We start from the raw sequence: 25,025 nt of genomic DNA on the forward strand, positions 1-25,025 counted from the left end.
CCCTCGGAAAAAGAGGGCGCGTCCTGGGAAAAGAGGACACATGGCAACCCTCGCCCCCCTCTCTCTCCTCGGCTTCTTTCAGCTGCGCAAGGAGGAGCCAAGAGGGCGCGGCGCCGAGAGACAGGATCCGCCTGTTTCCTCCTCCGCCGCGCGCCCTCCTCTCCTCGGAGCCGAGCGCGCATCGTGTGCGCGCTTGGAGGAAGCTGCCCGGATTTGTAGCTGCCTGGCGTCTCGCGAGAGGAGGAGGAGGAGGAGGAGGAGGCTGCCCGACGCCCCCCCCCTCTCTCCGCGCGGATAAATTGCCGGCGAGGCTGGGGCGCGGCTGCGGAGCCGACGGGGCGAGAGGACCAGCTGGGCGCGCTTGACGCACACGAGGAAGCCGCTACTTCTCCTCTGACAGGTGAGTCGCCTTTGCCCTTGGCCGAGAGGAGCCTAACCTGCGCGTCTTTGCAATCGGGGGTGGGGACGCGGACGCGCCTGGAGAGGCTGCGGGAGCCCAGGGCGCAAAGGAGCAAGCGGGTCTGCGCGCATCCTCGCCTTGCAAAGGGACCTCGAGGGGTCATCCTGTCCAACCCCGGGCTCTCTCGCCCGACGCGGGTCTCGAACCCACGACCCTGAGAGCAAAGAGTCCCACGCTGCGAGCGGGTGGGTAGGTAGGTGTCCCTTTGCGCTTTCTTGCTCTGCGTCTTCCTTCCTCTCCATCTTCCGTTTGGGAAGCCCCGGGAATGATGCGCAGGGGCCGTAGACAAGGCGGGGCACACCCTGTGTATGCTTACTCCGAGGTAAGCCACACACACACACACACACACACGCGAGTTGATTGGGGCTTACTCCCAGGTAAGTGCAGTTGGCATCCTCTTTGCCCGAGGGGGGCGGGACTACAGGGCATCTTCTTAAACCCCTTTTTCCCCGTGAGGAAAGATCTTTCTTGAGGATGCAGGAGTGAGTGGAGAGGCTCTCCGGGACGGCAGCAAGGAAATGCCGGCGCTCCCCAACCGCCTCCGTCCCGATGCTTGGGGAGGTCTATAAATGTACTTTCACTTCTTGCTGGCGGATGCTGTGCCGTCACTGAAGTGGAGCCATAGTTGGGTGGGAAACATTTCTGTCGGATAGGTCATCATCTTGGCAATGTAGGTGGGGGCAAAGGACAGTCGGGAACAGAGCTGTGTGATAAATACAATGCAACCTAAGCAAACGGAACCGAGATAGAATCTGCTGCTTAAATAGGTTTGGTCCCATTGTTTGGAGGAGACTAAGCCTGTTTGTTTTCTCTCCCTGCTAAAAGCTGCTGTTCATCTGTGTAACATGCAAGCTGCCTCAAAGCCTCTAAATTATCCCATACTTGAAGGGGCCGAGAGGCAAAATTTGCAGCTGTTTCACAGGGTTCTCTGTAGGAGAGGTTTAGTTTGGTTGCTTTTATTTACACTGCGTGAAATATTGTAGTTGGGTTACAAAAAACTGTTGTGGGTGAGTGAGCATTTTTTAATTTGAAAAAGCTCCCTGTGTTTTTTGGAACTCATCGTCTCTTGTCTGTAATAACTGTTTAACCAATGCATCACCTGTATTGTACTATATCTTAAAAAACCCCTGGGTTTTGAGTGCTTGGTGGTCCTTCAAGTATTGCACCGAGACTTAAAATGGGAAGCTTAAATGCCCCTAGCATGGTGTGCTCTTTCCCTTTTGCTACCTTTCGTATGAAAAGGAATCCTGCCTGATCTTGATCAACTTAAGGGAGGCATTAAGGTTTTTTGTTTTTAAGTTGCTTTGTAATCATTTCTACAGCAGGATAAAGTTTCACGAGAACTGAAATGGAAACACATCCTGTCATTTCTGTGTCACAGAAACTCTTTAATAGTGCATACACAAACTTTTCAAACACACCCATTCAACCCCCCCCTCCTAAAACTGTAGGTTATGCCTGTGTTTCCGGCACCCTTAAATTATAGTTCAAAGGATTCCTTTCCGGGAGAGGAGAGAGAATGTGCTTTAAATGTACAATGTGTCCTTGGCTGAGAACAGATTTCTGAATCCTGTTTGGTTTTGACCACAGCCTGCACCAGCCATAGCTCATCATCATGGGATGATAAGAGTCACAGTCAAAATATCTGGAGGGCACAAACTCAAGGATGGCTGAGCGAGAGGAATATTCCAGGGCAACTCTCTGTCCTTAATAGACTAATGATGTGGTTTCATAATTCAGATGGCAGTTTTGTTTGCAGAGAGAGAGTCTCACAACCAGCAGCGGAAGAAGGGGCAATTGCAACGTGTTAAGCACTTTATTGCTACAGAGGGAACAAACAGTCTCCCTTGTTCCATTTAACACAACTTTGACAGTGGATCCACATTTGGTAACTGTGGATTCAGCTTGGCTTTTCTTCATTCATTCTTGTAACCGGAGTTTGATGCAGAGCTTTCCAAACTCTCTGTTGGCGGGACACTTTTTAGACATGCATCATTTTGCGACACAGTAATTCAGTTTTAGTAGCAAACCGGAGGTTAAATGAACCCCTTTTCACACACCAACACACTGCAGCGGATGCACTAACATGTCGTGGCACACAGTCTGGAAAGCTCTGGTTTAATGTCTACTCTGAAGACACTGTTGTTTGTTTAGTAACTTAGTAAAGAATACTAGAATACAATGCTCGGCTTCCGCTTTTCAAACCCCAATTAAATTTTTTATTTCCCTAACCTAAGTTGTTGCTACTACGTTTTGGCTTGGAAAGTGAGGCAAATTTTTGGACACAAGAAAAGCCAAGTGTTCCCAAGGTTGTATACAAATTGGCTTTGCCAAAGCAACCCAGAACATGTCTCTGCTCAGTTCAAGCATTACTGAATAAACTAGTGAATTATAATTTAGAAATAACGGAAAATATCCAAAATAGTCATGCTTTAAATACGGCCATTGAAATTGATACTTAGTACATCAAGTTACTTAAGCCTATTGATTTTAGCAGGTCTATTCATGAGTATGACTCACTGGATATTGCCCACAAATTTTATTGGCTAGTCATATTTGTCTGGAAAGAAAATTATTTCAGATTTGAAGTTTCAACCTTCCATATTGCATAAATGGAAAGCGTTTTAATAACGGAACAAGCTGAGCATATCTTAGCAGCTGCAACTTGTCGAAAGGTTAGGTTTTGTTTCAAGCCTTGCATTTAACTTGTGCTTTCTCTCCCCTCCCCCAGACTCTATAAAGCATTCAAGGCCCAAACATGGCGGAAGAGAGGACTGATTCACAGCAGGTATGTTTGCACGCACCAAAAATGTTCCTGACGATTTATTCCAGAAGAAATGTGGGCTAACTGTCCTGTCTTCTGCATACACAGAATGTGGTCGCCAGGGTTGCCAACCTTCCCCTGGTGAGCTCCACCTACGACATGGTCTCCTCAGCTTACGTCACCACGAAGGACAACCATCCCTACCTGAAGTCTGTATGCGAGATGGCGGAGAAGGGCGTAAAGACCATTACTGCAGTAGCCATGACTGGCGCTCTGCCTATCATCCAAAAGCTGGAGCCACAAAGTAAGCCGCAGCTCTTGGAAACACTTTTCAGCTTGCAAAATTCTTCCAGAGCAAAAAAAGATCAGGTTTATTCATAACAATAAACAGGCTCCCAAGCAGAAATGACAGTCTGGGCATACAAGTTGGTATTCGTTTGGAAATGGCTGTCGTTTCATAGGCTGTGCATTCAGATGTGTAGACAGCATGGTAAGATCCAAAGTCATCTGTGATCCCTCTAGTGGAGTTTGATGGGAACAGTCAGGATCCAGTGATCCTCAGGCATGCACCTCCAAGTGGTGGAGCTGTCAGGGCTCCATCCTGGCTCCCAGGCACCTTCAGGTGGTTGCAAGGGACCAATAGCCAAGTGCCAAATGAGCCTGGCATCGAACACTGCCACCGAGTATAATAATCTCACGCAGTGTTCGAAACTCCCATTTTTCTTGGTGCATTTTGCGACAGGGAATTTCATTAGTGTGAAGAAGAAGAAAAAATTGGATTTGATATCCCGCTTTATCACTACCCAAAGGAGTCTCAAAGCGGCTAACATTCTGCTTTCCCTTCCTCCCCCACAACAAACACTCTGTGAGGTGAGTGGGGCTGAGAGACTTCAGAGAAGTGTGACTAGCCCAAGGTCACCCAGCAGCTGCATGTGGAGGAGGAGGGAAGCGAACCCAGTTCACCAGATTACGAGACTACCACTCTTAACCACTTTTCTGGGCGCAGTGCAGTGGTACCTTGAGTTACAAACGCCTCAGGTTACAAACGCTTCAGGTTACACTCTCAGCTAACCTGGAAGGGTTACCTTGAGTTGAGAACTTTGCCTCAGGATGAGAACGGAAATCATGTGCCGGCGTTGCAGCGGCAGCAAGAGGCCCCATTAGCAAAAGCATGCCTCTAGTTAAGAACAGTTTCAGGTTAAGAACAGACCTCTGGAACAAATTAAGTTCAGAACTAGAGGTACCACTGTACTGTGCCTAAGTTATCAAATTAAAACTGCAGAGTAGAAGGAAAGGAGGACCTCTTTCTGCCTCCCCACTTCTAGCTACTCTCTGAAGACTGGAGAAGAGCCCCTCTTAAGAACATTAGGGGGTTTGGCAGGGGAAGGACTAGACCATATGAAAAATGAACATAATATTTTAGCTGCAGTTCATTCATTTTCAGCTTTGTATTATTATTAAAAAAGCGCGCCTAGACATTCCGTTCTTGTGCTCATATCCTAAGTTTAAGGTGCCATTTAGCTCCTAGCTTTCATATCTCAGCTTCTAACACTGATCTCAGGATGGTTATTCAACTACTTGTGTGCTGATTAATTGCTCCAGTGGTCAGGGATGATGGAAATTGCAGCCCAGTGACATATTCAGTTGTCAGCTTACAAAAATGCTCTGCTCAGAAGCCTCGTTGCTTTTGTAGAATGCCTAAAATGTTTTCACCACGGGCAGAGTATTTTGTTTATCTTAGTGGAAGCACACTCCCTGCAAAGAACTGTAAAGGCCTGCCTTAAATAACAGCTCATTGCGAGGCTACTAATACCTTTGCATAATGTTTATGGGCCGCTGTGGCTATAAAGAAGCTTTCAGGACGAATTGGGTGCGAAGTCAAATAAGACTGTGACTTGTAAGATGCACAATGAGTCAAAAAAATCCTCCTGGCTCCAGTTTCTCACCCTTCACCCACTTCTAAGTTCTGTCTCATCTTCCCCTTTCGCCTACTTTCTCAATGTCTCACAGTTTAGAAACTTGGCACTTTGCGTTTTGCTTTCCTGTGCTTGAGTGTGTCAGCTTGTTTGTGGAAACCTATTCTTGCGAAGTGGCAGAGGGCCAGGAGACCCTCTTTTATCGCTTTCTGAAGGAGCTCTGAACTTGCTAATGAGTCATTCATGATGAACTTCGTCCTTAACGTGATACACCAGAATGCTTCCTGTTTCCCAGCAGTTCAAAGAAATAAACAGCTTCTGATGAACTTCTTAAAATTGCAAAAGCTGGCCTAACGGTCCTTTAATGTTTCCAGTTGCAGTTGCCAACAGCTACGCTTGCATAGGACTTGACAAAGTCGAGGAGAGGCTGCCAATACTTTATCAACCAACTGATAAGGTAAACTATTTAGAAGGATTTTAATGTGGCTTTTTCTCTCTCGTTGGTTCGAAGCAGAGTTACACATGAACTGGAAAAAAGGTGCCAACTATAACAGGGTGCATTGGGGAGCGGGGGGGGGACTTCATCGCAGGAAACAAATGAAGGAGCCCCGAGGCACGCAGGATGGTACGACTTACTTGGGATACCTGCCCAGTGTTTAATCTACAAACGCAAAAGTCCCTGTTTTATGTATCTGTTGAGTTCAAAGCCCTCTCCTGCAGGGCTTTATCATTCACCTCTTCTTTGAAGGAAAAGGTCTCGCATACCTATAGGCTGCTCACTGGACACTTAGGGTGGTATCCAGTGCGAGTCCTACTCAGAGAAGACTCACTGAAATGAAGGGGCTTAAGTTAGTCATTGCCATTAATTTTAGTGGGTCTACATAGTAGGACTGACCAATGGTGTTGCGTCCTTTGCTGGTGCCCGGGGCACTGCTCTGCTTGCCCATCCAAATCATTCGCTTGGGGCTATGCCCCCCCCGGCCTTCTCCTCACTATGACCTTGGGACTACCAATATTATTACTTATTGCTTATTTATTGAATTTATATACTGCCCTATACCTGGAGGTATCGGGGCGGTTCACAGAACAAAACCAAAATATAAAACCACAAAATATATCATCAAAATAAAAACAATACCCCCCCCCCGGTGCAAAAAAGCCACACCAAATATTTTAAAAGGGCATCAGGTGTCAATCAAATCAACCAAAGGCCTGGTTAAAAAGGAACATTTTCGCCTGGCACTTAAAGGTGTGTCATGAAGGCACCAGCAAACTTCCCTGGGGGAGAGCATTTCACAGACAGGGAGCCACTGCAGAGAAGGCCCCGCTCTTGTGTTGCCACCCTCCAGACCTCTCAAGGAGGAGGTGCACGAAGGAGGTCCTCACCCATGTGGCATTCTGTTTTGTCAAGTAAGAGCCCCGTGTTACAGCTCCTTTGAAGACTCTAGGCATTGGGGACACATTCCTCCAAAGTCTGCATGGTGTACACAAAGCGATCCAGAATCTAAGCTGGTTGCATTGTCAGAACTCAGGTTTATGTTTGTTCTCCCCCCCCTCCCAAAAAATCCCCCAGCAAGCAGGAAGCAAGCTTTTCTATTGGCTTACCAATCTTGTTTTTTGGGTAACCATCAGGTTATGCAATGGACAAGATTCTGTCTTGTTTTATGCTTGGTGGGGGACTATGGGAACTGATGATGAATTTGCAAGTGTGTGCCAGCACGGCACTCGTTCGTAATAAAACCGTATTTTTAAACTCGGACTTAATGTGATGGGCAAACTGGGCCCATGTGCTTTATACTGAATGAGTTGTGTCGCTCCTTGCGTCTTGCATTCAGCTAGCAGTGGGCCAATGGCCGTAATGGGCCAATGGCCGTAATAAATCAAATCGGGGAATCAGCTAGCAGTGAAGAATCTGCAACCACTTTTTCTAGGTTGTCGCTAATGCAATGGATGTGGTTGTCGGTGCGAGGGATGTCGTCGCAACTACCGTGACTGGTGCCAAGGATACTGTTGCACAAACCATTAATGGAGTTGTTGACAAGACAAAAGGAGCCGTCCAGGACAGTGTGGAGTTGACCCGGTCAGTGGTCAGTGGCAGCATCAACACCGTTCTGGGAAGCCGGGTGCTGCGTCTGGTGACCAGTGGGGTGGACACTGCACTCAGCAGATCAGAGACCCTTGTAGACCAGTATCTCCCACTGACGGAAGAAGAACTAGGTAAGTTCTCCTAGAACAGTGGTTCTCAACCCGTGGGTCCCCAAATGTTGTTGGACTACAACTCCCATCATCCCTGAGCTCTGGCCTTGCTATCTAGGGGTGATGGGAGTTGTAGTCCAACAACATCTGGGGACCCACAGGTTGAGAAAGGCTGTCCTAGAATATGGGTAGGCAAACTAAGGCCCGGGGGTTGGATCTGGCCCAATCGTCTTCTAAATCTGGCCCGCGGACAATCCAGGAATTTTTACATGAGTAGAATGTGTCCTTTTATTTTAAATGCATCTCTGGGTTATTTGTGGGGCATAGGAATTCGTTCAGTTTTCCCCAAAAAATATAGTCTGCCCCCCCCCAAGGTCTGAGGGACAGTAGACCACCCCCCTGCTGAAAAAGTTTGCTGACCCCTGTCCTAGAAGGTCCAGTCCGCCAGGTTACATACCCCGTTATGAAGATCGTGCTATTTTTCATAAATAGACATGAGGGGGGAATACATTTGCCAAAGTTCATTGGTTATGAAGCCAATAAAATGTGATGCTATCGTGTATTATTTTTCAAGAACAAGGAAAACATACCGTATTTTTTGCTCTATAAGACTCACTTTTTCCCTCCTAAAAAGTAAGGGGAAATGTGTGTGCGTCTTATGGAGCGAACGCAGGCTGTGCAGCTATCCCAGAAGCCAGAACAGCAAGAGGGATTGCTGCTTTCACTGTGCAGCGATCCCTCTTGCTGTTCTGGCTCCTGAGATTCAGAATATTTTTTTTCTTGTTTTCCTCCTCCAAAAACTAGGTGCATCTTGTAGTCTGGTGTGTCTTATAAAGTGAAAAATACGGTAGTTTGTGGGTAGAACTGGGCCTCTTGATGATCATTTGGCTATTTGGTTGGTTTACGACTGCAAACTTTGTAACATGGCGTAAGATCAGTCAGCCCTACACACTCAATCGCGGCGACTCTCTGGGTTTGACAGAAGGCTTCACATTCAAAGCTCTTCCCTGGGAAAGTCGCCAGCTCTCTCACCTTGAATTTTTCACCATCAGACCAAAACCACCTTGCAAAGTTGCCTTGGGAGAATTTGTCTCTCTTGGTTATAGGCAACAGACTCTCAAGAAGCGAGCGAGAAAGATAGGAAGCTGTTGTTAGGTTTCCTAATTGCAAGCTTGACGGCGTTAACTTGCCACGGTTACAGTTGGAATGGTTTGCTCTTTGATTCTGCAGAGAAAGAAGCTACGAAAATGGAAGGATTTGAAGTTGGAGTTCAGAAGCCAAGTTACTACGTTAGACTAGGGTCTTTGTCGTCAAAGGTCCGATCCCGTGCCTACCAGCAGGCCTTAATCAAGGTTCGAGATGCAAAGCTCAGAAGCCAAGAGACAATCTCTCAACTTAACTCCACTGTCAATCTGGTGAGTTCTTGGCTCTAACTTCAGATTTTTGCAAAGGGTTTCAGTCATAGCTGTCAAGCGTCCCTTATTTGGGGGGAAAGTCCCTTATCCCAGTGCTGTGTCCTGCTGCTGTCCCTTATTGATGATGTCCCTTAAATTTCCCAGGTTTCAAAGGAAGCAGCTCAGCTCCTCTTCCTCCCTCCCTGCCAGCCAGCCAGGGAGGAGGGAAGCTCCAACTGTGTTGCTTGGCTGCGTTGCTCACACAATAAGGAGTCTCAGAACGACTGGGGGGTGGAGCTTGCATGCCTTGTGCCGATCAAATCGGCCGCGTTGCCTGGGGACTCGCCTTTGCTCAGCGCTTCCCAGCAGAGAGGTGACGGTGGTTTTCCTTGCTGCATCCCCTTTGCCGGGTTGCTGCGCTGTGGGAACCACCGCTTGAGGCTTCGTTTGGCTGCTAGCTGGGCTTTCTGCCTTTGGCTTGGAGGGGCTCAGAAGTTGAACATACCTGTGCTTGGAAAATGCCTTATTTTGGCTGCTGATCCCTTATTTTCGAGGCTGCTGGTCCCTTTTCAAATCTGTAAGTTGACAGCTATGGTTTCAGTCAACCTTTGGGACTCACAGTGCATGTATCGGTGGATGGCAGTCCGCTCTACCTTTTTAATAATATTTTAATCCTGTGTTCTTTACTTGTGAGTTGGCCTCGAGTTTTAAAGTTTGCAAGGCTAGCATTAAGGTAATACACAGCTCAGCATTTTACTGGGCAACCTTCCTACATCCATGGACACAATAAGAATATTTTCTTAATATCAAATTGTTGAAACAATAGGTCCAAAAAACACTATAGTGGCATTTGATGGGTTCTTAGGGCAGGGTAATCTGAAGGGGGAAATGTTAGGCTTTATTTAAACAAATAAAGAATTCTTCAAAATGATATGTAGTGTGCCAGCAACTGCACCAAAGGAGAGGAATTGGTGAAAACAGAGGCTCTACTGGGCAAGAATACACAGTTACATTTTGGGGCCCAAGTAGATATCTTTCATTTATACGAGATCCATATAGCGCTGTGAAATTCCAACTTCCTAATTCTTTTTCAGAGGGTTTGTTGGAGGGTTTAACAATCGCCGGTGGAGTTTTAAAAGGAGATATCAAAGTCGACCTTGTACAAACATGTTTGATAACTAAAGGAATAAAAAAATTAAAAAATTGTCCAGTAGCACCTTAGAGACCAATTAAGTTTGCTACTGGACAGTTTTTTAATCTATTTATTACGACAGCCGTCAGACCAACACGGCTACCTACCTGAATCTTGTTTGATAAACGTTGGCAGAACAAAGATTGCTTTAGCTGCGAATGCACTCCCAAGAATGATCTGAGTTTCCTGTATCCTGGGAGAAAGATTCGCAGAAATCAGTGGCTACTCCTGAGTAGACATGTGCAGGATTGCACCATTGAAGAGTACTTCCCAAAAGTTGAACGTGCAAGTCTTTTGTATTCCAGATTGAATATGCCAGAAAGAATATGAATAGTGCCAACCAGAAACTCCAAGATGCCCAACAAAAGCTGTATAATTCCTGGGTAGAATGGAGGAAAAACACAGGCCAAAATGAGGAAGATGACTCCCGCAGTGCTGAGGTAGGTTGCTGAGTGAGCATTGGGCAGATGTGTGTCAGGTTAATACCCGTATTTTTCGCTCTATAAGATGCACCAGACCACAAGGAAAACAAGGGGAAAAAATATTCTGAATCTCAGGAGCCAGAACAGCAAGAGGGATCGCTGTGCAGTGAAAGCAGCAATCCCTCTTGCTGTTCTGGCTTCTGGGATAGCTGCGCAGCCTGCATTCGCACCATAAGACGCACACACATTTCCCCTTACTTTTTAGGAGGGAAAAAGTGAGTCTTATAGAGCAAAAAATACGGTATTCTGCAGCCTTATAAATATGTTTGCAGGAAGAGGGCTCGCTGTTTGGTTGTTTCTGTTTTAACTATTTACTTGTGTTTTTTAATTGTATTCAATTTTATTAATATTACCAGTTAAAGTAAAAAAAAGGAAAGAAAATACATAAACCATTTTAAAAGGTAGAGGAAAACAACACTATGACAGCAAAATATAATTAAGATCACAGAACTATATAACACATGTGCAAATGACTGAACTTACAGTTTCCCTCAAATATACATGGATTCATGGGTTGGTATGGTTTCGATAGGGACGCGGGTGGCACTGTGGGTAAAACCTCAGCGCCTAGGGCTTGCTGATCACATGGTCAGCTGTTCGAATCCCCGCGGCGGAGTGAGCTCCCGTCTTTCGGTCCCAGCTCCTGTCCACCTAGCAGTTCAAAAGCACCCTTAAGTGCAAGTAGATAAATAGGTACCGCTTTATAGCAGGAAGGTAAATGGTGTTTCCGTGTGCTGCGCTGGCTCGCCAGAGCAGCTTCGTCACACTGGCCACGTGACCCGGAAGTGTCTCCGGACAGCGCTGGCCCCCGGCCTCTTAAGTGAGATGGGCGCACAACCCTAGAGTCGGACACGGCTCGCCCGTTCGGGCAGGGGTACCTTTACCTTTACCTATGGTTTCGATAAATGCACTCCAAATATTTAATCTGTCCATACATAATGTTTGTCTGAAGGCGATCCATTCATGAGTTGCAATGCCATCTGTCCATTGATTGAAAGGCTATGTTTTTGTCCTCCTAATGTATTAGTATCATATATATTTTTGCAGATATAAAGGGCAAGGTTGCACCCAAAACAATTTCCTTGCCCAGTTGCTGCAGCAGTCTACAGCTGGCCATGCTGAAAGTTCTTTATCAAGGTTAAGAGTATTAACCTTTTGACCCAAATAATTACAGCAGTGATAAGGCTGCTGTCCAGGACTCAAGCGAAGGCTTAAACTTAGCTCTTGCTACTACTGGGTATTAGCTGCTTGTCTTGTTTCAGCCACAGTGGAAATACAGGAAGCTTGTAAAGAAAAGGGAAAAGATGTGAATGAGTAAGGTGGCTTCTCTCAGCACACTCTTTCCCACGCCTACAAAATCTTTGTAGCAAGCATGGGGGTAAAGCTATCTGGCAAATAGGATATAACTGAAGAACCACTTGACCGATCTGTTACTGGTGGGAGGCCAGGAGAGAGAAATGCTTTTCGCTTTCCAGGTCAAGGGGTCTGATTAGGTTGCAAGTCCCAGCCAAAGTTAGGATCCCTTGGATGCAGAGAAACATTGGTCAGTGCGTATGAGCATTCATTTGGGTCTTATGGCAGTGTCTCAGCCAGTGTGAGAAACTCAGATATATAAGCTTAAGTGCCAAATGGCTCCTTAAACCAGGGCTAGTCACCAAATCAGAATGCCTAGTAGCCCTTTTGGGGCCATGTGGTTCGAAAGCCGTATTTTTCAATTCCTGAAATTCATTCTGATTGGGCAGTGAAAATGTAACAGAATTACACAGGATGCATTGTGAAAACAGCCAAGATCCATGGTTCCCCAGGTATGCACCTCCAAATGGTGGAGACATCAGGCGCCATCTTGGCACCTGGGCATCTTCACTTGGTCGTGAGTGGCCGATAGCCAGGTGCCGAATGGGCCTGGCAAATTTTGAGCACAGGTCCCAGCTTCATTCCATACTTCAGTCATACCTTGGCATTTGGGATCCACAGTATGACTGTACCCCCACATTGGAAGTTCAAATTATTGTTGTCTAGGGTGGCGGCCCCGGCTGTAGAATACAGTCATACCTCAGGTTAAATATGCTTCAGGTTGAGCGCTTTCGGGTTGCGCTCCGCGGCGACCCCGAAGTAATGGAACACGTTACTTCCAGGTTTCGCCGTTCGCGCATGCGCAGACAGTCAAAATGACGTCACACGCATTCGCGTAAGCGGCGAATCGCGGCATGCGCAGATGCAGGTTGCGTTCACTTCAGGATGCAAATGGGGATCCGGAACAGATCTGGTTCATATCCAGAGGTATCACTGTATTGGGGTTATTTTAAGCTAACAGAATAACATGGAGCCCGTTTCCAATGTCTGTGTGTTTTGCTTTTGTTTCCAGTACATTGAATCACGCACACTAACGATTGCACGGAACCTGACCCAGCAGCTTCAAACCACCTGCGTCACCCTGGTGTCGAGTATACAGGGTTTGCCCCAGAATATCCAAGGCCAGGTTCACCATGTGGGGGAAATGGCGGGCGAGGTCTACCGGAACTTCCGCTCAGCATCTTCCTTCCAGGAAGTGTCCGACAACCTCATCACCACCAGCAAAGGGCAGCTGAAGAAAATGAAGGAATCGCTGGACGACGTGATGGATTACCTGGTGAACAACACGCCCCTCAACTGGCTGGTAGGTCCCTTTTACCCGCAATTGGCTGGCTCTGAGAATGCTGGGCACAGAGGTGACGGGGAGAAAAAGACCAGCCAGGAGGACAAACAGCCTGAACACAACACAGAATAAATGGCGGCGTGACAAAACGTACACACACACGCCGCGTAGCTTGACTGACAAGGTGGCTGAGCTGTGGTAGCTGCAGTGTAACCTGCTGGGGGGCGGGGGGGGAGAAATTTAATTCCTGCTGTGCTTTCTCTGACAAAAAAAGCAAAAAAGGATTTCTGCGCTTCCGAGTTGAGTTCCCAGTGTTTGGGTTCGAAGTTGTGAAAGATGCAAAGTGCCTTAAAAGACTTCTGAGCCTCAGCAGATTGCATTGGAGAAAACACTTTGTTTAGCTACCTGTATATTATAAAGCCCCATCTTGTCTCTCAGTTAAAGTGACCTTTAAAAGGAGCTTACTGCTATTCTGTTAATATACGCAGGGGCGGGGAAAAAACAAAGCAACCCCCTTTATTGAAAATCTGTAAAGCTTCTGGCAGCATAATTACATTTTCTTATTCAGCTTTCGTTTGAAAACTGCACACTGTACCCTTGTATACTTATCATTCCTTCCATTTGCCTTAAAGCAATTTGTTCTAGGACCTAAAAAAAGAGAAAAAGCCTTGATAAGCTTTTTCCACTCCTTGCGTGGAGTTGGACTAGACTTGCCAGAGTAACTTGTCTGTTGCGACAGCTCACCTTCGTCCTTCATTTCTAAATATGAGACGTTGTACTACTCAGTAACTCCACTTAAGCTACTATTGAGCACTGTGCGCTAAACGAGATTCATGCTGTTTGTACATGGGTGTTTTTAGCCTGTCTTTTTGTAGTGCCTTGCCTTGTAATTTCACATGTATGCTTAGTAATAAATGCTTCAGCAGCCGGAGTCTGGTCTCTCTTGGATTGTGTAAAGAGTATTGAGGATGAGAAACAAACGTTGTGACTCAATTACCGTTGATCTGTGGGTCTGTTTAAAATGGGTTGAATGCAAATTGCTGAATCAGCACCAAGCATTACATGTAAACAGATGGGCCAGGTGTTGCTGCTGTATTTATTTCCTTCCTACGACTCCTCATCCAGCTCTCTGGATACTTGCAGTTTCTTAAGCTTCTACCATCCCAGCTTTTGCTTGTAGCTTGCTTTTCTGGGTCGGGGCTCTTGAATCGGTGGGTTGTGGCTTGAATCGGTAGGCTGTTATGATGTATACTATGCCAAAGGAGGCCAAACCACCTGTCTCTCGTAGCACAGACATTCCACAGTCTTGATGGCCCTTCAGATTTTACAACAGGTCCCAGGAAGCTGAACCACAACAAACTGTTGAGAACATCAGCGAATGACCTGGAGATATTTCTGGTTCCTCCTGCTCTGCTTGTTCTTCCATTTGATGCTTAAACTCAAACAAAAACAAGTTTGCTCTGCTGTCCAGGTATCCTGCTGCGCTAACAGTTACATGACAAAGTACACACAGGTCAATATGTTAATTGTTTTTTCCATGCAGGGAAAACATTTAGCGCACGGGATGCCCTGAGACTTCCACCTGTGTAGAAGCAGCACCGATGAGGACTTAAGCGTTCTGCCAACGTTGCTGGGGTAGAATTAAGCGGCAGGCCCACTCGAATCACAATTCATTGCCAATAATTCCCCTAGTCTAAAAGTGCCCTTTAAAAAATTGGCTTTAAAATTGAACCATGCCAACTGTCATGTGATCTATAATGCATGCTTTGTTGTGCTGGTTTCTTTGAACACAGTTTTTGGTTGGTGTTGCCTAGTTGCATTGGCAGAAGAATGTGAACATTTTGTTGCACTGGCGGGTGGGTGGGTGGGATTCACCTAACTAGTCCTGTTAGCTGAAGCCCTGCTCAAGGACTTCTGCTTGTGCAATGGGGCTTCCCTTCCTCTGCCCCTCTGCCCCCCCCCCAGAATAGCATGCAAGGGGAGCAGAGGAGAGATTGTTTCATCTGGCAAACTGAAATGCTTGTGCAGATGGTGCCATCGACACAGCAGAGTGTTGAATTTCTCCCCAGTTGTTTATCCTGGTCCAACTGCCCTGGCTGCCGATTGGTTTCCAAGCCCAATTCAAAGTGCTGGTTTTGACCTATAAAGCCTTAAAAGGCTCAGGACCTCAAGGACCGCCTCTCGCCATATGAACCTACCCGTACCCCGAGGTCATCTTCTGAGGTTCTTCTTTGTGTGCCTCCTCCTCAAGAGGTTCGGAGGGTGGCAACAGGAGAACGGGGCCTTCTCTGCAGTGGCTCCCCATCTGTGGAATGCTCTCCCCAGGGAGATTCGCCTGGTGCCTTCATTATATACCTTCAGGCGCCAGACGAAAACTTCCCTCTTTAACCAGACCTTTGGCTGATTGACATACAATGCCCTTTTAAAATATGTTGTGCAGGGAGCAGGAATAATTAGGTTGTTACTGCTTTTAGTTTTATTATGTATTTTGTGTTTTTTATATTGTGATTTTTTGTCCTGAGCTGCCCTGAGACCTGCGGGTAAAGGGTGGTAAACAAATTTGAATAATAATAACCACCTTGGCTTACTAAGGACAAGCAATAATTCATGTGTGGACTGGTTTTAGCCGTGCAATTAATCTGTGGTTTAAAGATCACGGATAGGCTGTGGGATCTCTCACACCCATGGATATTCTCCTTCCCTTCAGGCTGTGGAATTTTCCCTCTATACAATTCTGGTGTTGCATAAGCATTGTTCATCTGCATTAAAACCAATTGCATGTGCTAATAATAATAATAATAATTAATAATTAATAATTATAATTTTTTATTTGTTATCCCGCCCTCCCTGGCTGAGGCTGGGCTCAGGGTGGCTAACATCATAAAAACAACACAATAAGCATAAAAACAGACATCAATTAATTAAAATACATCTTAAAATTAATTCAGACACTTTAAAATCCAGGCAGGTGGCAATTAGGTAAAGGTAAAGGACCCCTGACCGTTAAGTCCAGTCGCGGACGACTCTGGGATTGCAGTGCAAATCTTGCTTTATTGGCCGAGGGAGCCGGCATACAGCTTCTGGGTCATGTGACCAGCATGACTAAGCCGCTTCTGGCGAAACAGAGCAGCACACAGAAATGGCGTTTACCTTCCCGCTGGAGCGGTACCTATTTATCTACTTGCACTTTGACGTGCTTTCAAACTGCTAGGTTGGCAGGAGCAGGGACCGAGCAATGGGAGCTCATCGGCAAGCCCTAGGCTCTGTGGTTTAACCCACAGCGCCACCTGCATCCCCAGGTGGCAATTATCAGGGTGCAATTGAGAGTGGTTAATAATTACCAGGACCAACTGTTTCCACTGATCATACAAGGACCCGTGAATGGGTTGGGGGCCTCCTTCAGGCTTGTTTTATACAAAGGAAAGTAAGCTCACATGCAATTTGACTGTGGCTGATGAGTCCCACAAAAACCTGGGAGGGTCCCACATTTTCTACCCCTGCTTTAAAGAATGATATGAAGATAATTATTAGTTTTCTGTACAGGTAAATAACGTGTTACATAGCAACAGAACCAGGGTACAGTGGTACCTCGGGTTAAGTACTTAATTCGTTCCAGAGGTCTGTTCTTAACCTGAAACTGTTCTTAACCTGAAGCACCACTTTAGCTAATGGGGCTTCCAGCTGCTGCTGCCGCGCTGCCGGAGCACGATTTCTGTTCTCATCCCGAAGCAAAGTTATTAACCTGAGGTACTATTTCTGGGTTAGCGGAGTCTGTAACCTGAAGCATATGTAACCCGAGGTACCACTGTACTTGCATTTTGCCGTTGCTTGGTACATATGTATATGTTCCACTAGCATTCAAGACAAACATAAGTACAATCCTATTCATGGCAATAGCTCAGTTGTACAGGATCTTCTTTGCAAGCAGAACATCACAAGCTCAATGCCATGCAGCTCCAGTGTTCAAAATTCGCCAGGCACAAGTGGCTATTGGCCACTTGTAACCAAATGAAGGTGCCTGACATCTCTACCATCTGGAAGTGTATGCTTGGGGATCTGGACTGTTTTCACACACTAGCAACACATCCTGTAGAATTCTACCCCTTATATTTTATCTGCAAAATCAGGTTGAATTTCAGGAAACCAAAATGCATCATCTCTGCAGCCTGAGCAGGAGCCGAGAACGACGTTATAGTGAATTGTTGTAGCTTCTCTTCCCTTCTCCCGCCCCAATGCCCTGCTCACAGTTGTGAAGAATAGCCCTATGTTATGAATGGCCCGTGTCACCATTAAGAAAAAGAGGTCGGAATAGGCCAATACATATGTGGACTGTTCCTGAATCAAGTGACTTTTCTTCTTTTAAGTTCTCAAAACTCTTAACTTAGCTCAAGGTAGTCCTCTGAACTAGCCAGATGTTGAACTGAGAATCAGTCACAGTCAGCCCATCTTTTGAAAAACAAGACTTTAGCCCCATCTTGCCCCAAAATATCAACTAGACATTCTGTTTGGGAGACTGCAACCTTGGTTTTAAGGAACCTTTTGGTTCCTAGTGTATATATCCTGATTTTCGAACACTCTGCAGCTCTAGGTAGGGCAGTTGCCTGCCTGTGTTGACAAAATGGAACTAGATTTTTCTCCCTTGGTGTAAGGTGAAGCCTCATGTTCCTACTTAGAGGTTTTGCTGTGTTCAGTGATGCTTATGCCCTGGAAAGTGTGTGTAGGATTGTAGCCTTATCTACGTAAGGTGCTCAAAACAGGTTACGGAAGAGTAGGCAACTTGACCTTGAATCCAGTCTGCTGCTGAAATAGGTACGGCACGGCTAGGACAGAAAACTCCCTGCTGCCTTATTCTGAGAGCGTCAAAGCAAATGGTAGCAGGGAGACCAGCCTAGCAGCAGACATAGTCATCATAGTACCTTTGTGTCCACAGTGTTAAAATAATAGGCAGCTGATCCTGCCTATGCTCACTCTGAAGTTCCACTAATTACAGTGGCGCTTACTCCCAAGGAACCACAGAGGCATTGCCACTTTAGGCCTGAATGAGCCCATTGACTTTAATTATTTTGAAACCAATTCATTCTGAATTGAATTATTTCTGGTTTGTATGAGTCTCTTTACCCTAACTATCCTGCGGGTGTAAACCACTGAGCCTCTTGAGCTTGCCGATCGGAAGGCTGGCGGTTCGAATCCTTGTGACGGGGTGAGCTCCCATTGCTCTGTCCCAGCTCCTGCCCACCTAGCAGTGCGAAAGCACACCGGTGCAAGTAAATAAATAGGTACCACTGCAGCAGGAAGGTAAACGGTGTTTCCATGCACTCTGGTTTCTGTCACGGTGTCCCATTGTGCCAGAAGCGGTTAAGTCCTGCTGGCCACATGACCTGGAAAGCTGTCTGTGGACAAACGGCGGGTCCCTCGGCCTAAAAGTGAGATGAGAGCTACACTCCCATAGTCAAATTTGACTGGACTTAACCGTCCAGGGGTCCTTTCCCTTTCCCTAACTGTTTCAGAGATGAAATCAAGCCATGTAATCATGCTGTTGCTTTAGAAACAGAGATTTGGAGGATAACCTGGTCTAAACTATGACAGTTGGTTAAAGTAAAGTGGGCATGCGCTGAGGGAAACTGATTCACATGTACACTACAGTTTAACACTTACCGGATCTCACTTCTGGTATCAGAGTCCAAGCTTAGGAGGAGACATACGGCAGAGATGTAAGCTGTGGGAGGATGGAAAGATTTCTCTCCAGATTGTTGGTCTAGGGATAGGACTCGTGCTTTCAGTGACAAAGGACTTGAGTGCAATTCCCAGACAAACCCACACAACAGGAAGAAGAGGGTCGAGCCCTTAATTGCTAGCCATAACTAGAGTGCGTGATTTGCATGCAGAATATCCAGGTAAAAACCCTCAAATCTTAGTGCTGGCCGGGAAAGACTTCCTGTCTGAAATCCTGGAGTGGTATTCAAGTGAGTTTTACACAGAGTAGAACTGTTAAAATTAATGGGCCTGACTCTGATGATGATGATAATAATAATAATAATAATAATAATAATAATAATAATAATAATAATTCATTTATACCTCACCCATCTGACTGGGTTGCTTCCAAGACATAAAAACATAATAAAACATCAAACATTAATAGTGACAATCTGATCCAATATAAAAGTCACAATAACTTTAAAATAAACAACCTATATCTTTTTTTAAACATAATTTTTATTAACAGGCCAGTCCAATCACATTAATTCCAAATCATATTACTTCCAAATTATACAGCCAGATTTTTAAATTTTGTTGGGGGTACCCTTATATCAACGAGGATCAAAACATCATTTCTGTTACTGCTTTTATCAAACAGTTCTATCCAGATTTGTCCAGATAGTCTCTTTATTACTTCTTCATCTTCTTGTTGTTATCATGTATTCCTTTCTTTGCAATCTCTGATAGTCAAAATAAACAACTTATATCAAAGCAACATTCAGCAATCTATCAGAACCTAATAGTAAAATTAAGCACCAGCAAATAATAAACAGTTCAACCACAATAAATAATTGCCAACCTATAATCAATAAAAGTAACAACAGATCACAATGCCTAAAACACCACAAAACATACAAAACCATGTAAAAGGATCAAATTGAGAAACAAAGAAGCACAACTAAAAAAAACAATTTTTAAAAAATATCCCTGAACTCCTCTCTTTCCAGCTGCTGCTGCTGTTCTCAAAGTCATAGTCCAGGAAAGGCTAGGTTGGGCAAGGCAGGTGGAAACACTAGTGCCTGATGAGGAACAGAAAGTCTCTCCCCCCTCACAGTTCTTCCTCTGGAGCAGCTCTCTTATGAAGGCTTCCAGGGTTGGAGGGTGGGGCAAAGCATGTGTTCATTAATTTCAGTGAGCGTGCTCTGAATAAAACATAGCAGAATAGCACCTCTGGAGAGCCACCATCAGTCAGTTCAGACCTGGGTGGGTCAGTGGTCTGACATGATATAGGACAGCTTCGTATCAGCATTCAAAATTCGCCAGGCGCATTTTGCACCTAGCTATGGGCCACTTAAAGGGACACAGGTGGCGCTGTGGGTTAAACCACAGAGCCTAGGACTTGTTGATCAGAAGGTCGGCGGTTCGAATCCCTGCAACAGAGTGAGCTCCCATTGCTCTGTCCCTGCTCCTGCCAACCTAGCAGTCTGAAAGCACGTCAAAGTGCAAGTAGATAAATAGGTACCACTCCGGCGGGAAGGTAAACGGCGTTTCCGTGCGCTGCTCTGGTTCACCAGAAGCGGCTTAGTCATGCTGGCCACATGACCCGGAAGCTGTACGCTGGCTCCCTCGGCCAATAAAGCGAGATGAGCGCCGCAACCCCAGAGTCGTCTGTGACTGGACCTCATGGTCAGGGGTCCCTTTACCTTTACGGGCCACTTGCGACCGAGTGAAAATGCCTGGGCTCCATGATGGTGCCTGACATCTCCCCCATCTGGAAGTTCCTGCCTGGGAATCCTTGGATCTTGAATGTTTTCTTTTTCTTAAAAAATATCGTCTTTATTGATTTAAAATACAATCATACTTTACAACGGAGTTAAACACGAAAATGAAAAAGAAAAGAGATAAAAAAGAAAAGCAAAAAAGAAAGACAAAAAAGAATTGACAATAGCAAAATAAATAAATCAGAAAAGCCAATCATTTATACAGTGTCATATCTTAGCCAATACAGTCTTCTGAAAAAAACTTCCAATCATTCTCATTGTACTTTTCATATTGTCTTGATTCTATCACACAGTTTATTTTATGACTTTTTCTATATATTCCTCTAAGGTGTTTATTCCATTTGTTTATTATACACAAGTATCATTCAATTCTGCTAGGATAATATCGTTTTTACAATATAATCTTATATACTCCTTGAATAATTTCCATTCTCTGTATGTTTTTTGATTCGGGGCACCCCTGACTTTTCCAGTCAGCTTTGCTAATTGAAAATATGTGATCATGAGTGTTTGCCAATCTATTGTTGGTGTTGTTTGACACTTCCAACTTCTGACTCTGAGTATTCTTGCAGCCGTGATTGAGTACATAAACAGTGGTCTTGTGTTTTGCTTGATTTCTATTGGCAATATTCGGATCTTGAATGTTTTCAAACACCAGCAACACATTCTGTACAATTCTATCCATTATATTTTATCTGCACAATCAGCATGAATTTCAGGAACCAGAAAGTCATATTGAAAAATAAGACTTTCAAGCCGTCTAGCCCCAAAATGGCAACTAGGCATTCTGTTTTGGCGACTGTAACTCTGATTGAAGGAGCCATTTAGCGCCTAGCTTACATAACTGAGTTTCTACCACTGCTTCCTACATTAAAATAACACAATGTGGATAAATGGTTGGTTTAAAATCGTTGGGTCTCCTTTTATTTCTCACTATGAAACCTACACCAGAGAAAGAGGCAATTCCCCACATTAATTATTTGTGAACTTTTTAAATGATAAGACAATATTATTTCATTTCACATGTGATACGCTATGTTTTTGTCAATATAGTACTGTGAAATGGGAGGAAATTTTGCTGGCCGGTTCTCCTCAGTTTGAGTCCTAGGTCCTTAACACTTTGGGAAATGTTGAAAATGTTGCCTTCAAATTTATTTGAGTTTCTTCCTCTGCAGGTTCCGGATTTTGCTATCACAGACTTGTCTTCAGAATCGGATGAGATACCAGATATCTTGGCTTTGGATGAAGAAGGGCAGCAAGATTATTCACGTGCAAATGGTCCCATCACCACAGGTCAAAGAGCTGAATAAACACCGAGCACAAAAAACCAAAAACTAATACTTTTGATTGAATAAATATATGTTCATACCCATTTTTCCCCCTAACCTTATCCTCCTGCTTTTTGGAGTGGAGTTACTTAGCTCTTGGGGAGTATTGGACTTGTTTGTATCACTTTTGCTTCATTTAGAGCGATCAAAACTCTGACCTTGTCAAAAAATATTATGGAACGCACATTAGCGTAACCTATTAGCATGGAGGAGTGGACTGTTTTTGTCCTCCGTGTCAGATAAATGTATTCAACTGGTCAACAATATCAATTTTAAGTCTATATCACAGTTTGGACAGCAGTTGCTTCTGAAACCACATCTCTGCTGCTTTGACATGGAATCCTGTCTGAAAGAAGATTTGCCGATTTCAATTTCAGTTCCTCTGTAAATACTTCTGTTTCTCCATCAACATCTTTACCTGCCAGGAAGAAAAAAATGCAACCATTTCTCGTCTCTTTCTGTTTCGTTGTGATGTATCTGCATGACTCTGTACCAAATGTTTAAACAGGTGCCCTTTGAGTTCAAATGCAATGGATGAGCTCAGCGCTCCTTGCTTTTCTAAGAGATTATGATGCTCCAGCAAATTGCAACTCATGTTCTCAGTCAGGTGATAAACCTGTGCCTGGGTTGCGCCATTTTAGACTATGGGAGACAGACCAAACGGTCTTCCATACAAAGTAAATCTTTGCATGTAGAAATCTTAGCACATCACAGAGAAGTTTGAACTAGGACCGTCCTTCCTGAGACCTAATTTTGTTTTTCTCTGGAAGAGCAGTCGTGAGAGCTCTCCACTTGCAGCCAGAAGTGGTACAGCCCAGGGACAGTAAGAATTAGGCTTTGCAGTAGGGGAACCTGTGTACCTTTCCCATATTTTGGACCACATCTCCCATCATCCCTTTCCATTGGCCAGGCTGGTTGAGGCCGATGGGAGTTGGAAGTCGCAGGTTTCGCCATCACTGCTTCAGAACATCTGGAGTTTAACTAGGACAATACTCTAGAGCAGTGGTGGGCAAACTTGGCCCTTCAGCTGTTTTTGGACTACAATTCCCATCATCCCTAGCTAACAGGACCAGTGGTCATGGATGATGGGAATTATAGTCCCAAAACAGCTGGAAGGCCAAGTTTGGCCACCACTGCTCTAGAGTAAAACAGAGCCAAACACAGGTTCAAGAGATGCAAACTGGGAAACTTCTGAGAGGGTTCAAAAAAAGAAAAGACGTGTAGTGAAAAATGGGGCAGAAAATACAAACGACATGGAGAAAGCTAGCCCTGAAGCGATGTTCCTGCGCAATCCACAGTTGTTTTAGCAGGGTTTGTATAGTTCCAGTGGTTTGCCGTCAAACAGATCCGCCATTTCTTGACGCAAATCGGAAGAGTCAGAGGAAGCTCAAAACAAACTAGAAATGCAGAATCAGACGTACTTAACGAAATGCTACAGTTGAAAGACTACGCCGTGTTTTGGTTCAGACAACCTTTAATATCGCTGGCAGTTTTGGGTTTCCCCCCGTTTTTTAATTATGGGATTATGAGGATTTCCTATGGTGCTAATTTTATAGGTTAGGTCCACAGATCTGAATTAAAGAGATAATTTGACGCTCTCTTTAGCATGAAGTGGACAACCTCTCCCCCCACTCTTCAGTTATGCATTATAAGAGATAACATGGAAGTTTTAAGCACTAGTCACTGAAATGCCTTGGAAATAAAGTTTAAAACTGTATAATCTGATGGCTGCTGATGTTTTGCTTCTCCTTTTTATTGCTTTTTATATGACCTCCAAACCATTAGAAATTCATGATTATTTGAAGTTGTTGTAGCTGCAACTGGAAAAAACCAACCTTTTCTGAAATACAGGGTTATCACATTTTGATGGGATCATAAGAATATGATTTCTTATGCTGTCTTATGTTTGTGACTAAGTTGAGTTATATAAAAACGCACACAAGATCACCACTTATCCCACAGTCAGATGTCTTCCATGAAAAATAAAATTTGCATCTACTGCTTTTAGTTACGCTTAAGATACTTTTAAAAAAACACACACACCAAAGAAGTAATTGTTGCTTCTGTAAGGGCGTGACTGAGTTGGCAAATACCGTTCAAATGTCATTATTAACAAGTTAACCAAGCCTTGAAGGCCATTAACTCCTCTCAAAAAACAAAGTGATAACGCAGCATGCTTCTTTTAAGAACTAAATAACCATTATCCTTGAAATATTTTTGGCATTTTTTTTTAAAAAAGCATGCAGCCTAGCTCAACCACAAGACCTTTGGGTGCCTGGAAAAGTATCTAAATAAAATACATGCCCCTTCCCAAATAATGAAAAAATTTACTGCTTACTGCTCTAGAATGCCGACCCTCCAACATTCCTCAGATGAAAATAGGGACGTTGCTCACTCCTACCCCCAACTGATCTTCCTTGATCTCTCATTTTGTCCCCCTCGCTCCCCACAGGGCCTTTTCAGTGATGGCTCCGACCTGGTGGAATGCTCTGTCCCAGGAGACCAGGGCCCTTCAGGATTTAACCTCCGTCCATCAGGCCTGTAAGACAGAGCTATTCCGCCTGGCCTTTAATTTGAATTCAGCCTGATCTTTTATTTCCCTTCTTTTCCCTCCCCCTCCCCTTTCATGATGATTACCCGCTCTGAGACCCCACAGCTAATTCTCCCCTGGTCTCTTCGCTGGCCCAAACAGGACTACTGTATTTTTCACTCTATAAGATGCACCAGACCACAAGATGCACTTAGTTTTTGGAGGAGGAAAACAAGAAAAAAAATCTGAATCTCAGAAACCAGAACAGCAAGAGGGATCGCTGTGCAGTGAAAGCAGCAATCCCTCTTGCTGTTCTGGCTTCTGTGATAGCTGCGCAGCCTGCATTCGCTCCATAAGACGCACACACATTTCCCTTTACTTTTTAGGAGGGAAAAAGTGAGTCTTATAGAGCAAAAAAATACGGTAATTTAGCCAGCTAGCCCTGGTTATCATCTAATGTTTATTGGATGGATTTCCCCCCTAAATTGATTTTTTATTTTATTGTTAATCACGTTTTATACCGTATTTTATGCTGTTTTTTTGTAGCATCAATTAAGTGTTTTAAATTTGTTGTTAGCCGCCCTGAGCCCGGTTTTCTGAACTGGGAAGGGCAGGGTATAGATAGAATATTATTATTATTATTATTA

General features: G+C 44.7%; 1 protein-coding gene across 1 annotated transcript; it reads left to right on the forward strand.

The window, feature by feature from the left end:
* The first annotated feature begins 253 nt into the window (after positions 1–253).
* On the forward strand, positions 254–23,568 carry PLIN2 (perilipin 2). The gene is made up of 9 exons (XM_082205018.1): positions 254–400; positions 3,192–3,248; positions 3,333–3,528; positions 5,515–5,597; positions 7,072–7,357; positions 8,567–8,751; positions 10,228–10,362; positions 12,770–13,060; positions 21,696–23,568. Exons 2-9 carry the CDS (start codon positions 3,219–3,221, stop codon positions 21,828–21,830), a joined length of 1,341 nt encoding a protein of 446 aa, XP_082061144.1. The 5' UTR covers positions 254–400; positions 3,192–3,218; the 3' UTR covers positions 21,831–23,568.
* The last annotated feature ends 1,457 nt before the right edge of the window (positions 23,569–25,025 follow it).

Source organism: Podarcis vaucheri (genome assembly GCF_965113315.1).
Source record: "Podarcis vaucheri genome assembly, chromosome: 17".
NCBI lineage: Eukaryota > Metazoa > Chordata > Lepidosauria > Squamata > Lacertidae > Podarcis > Podarcis vaucheri.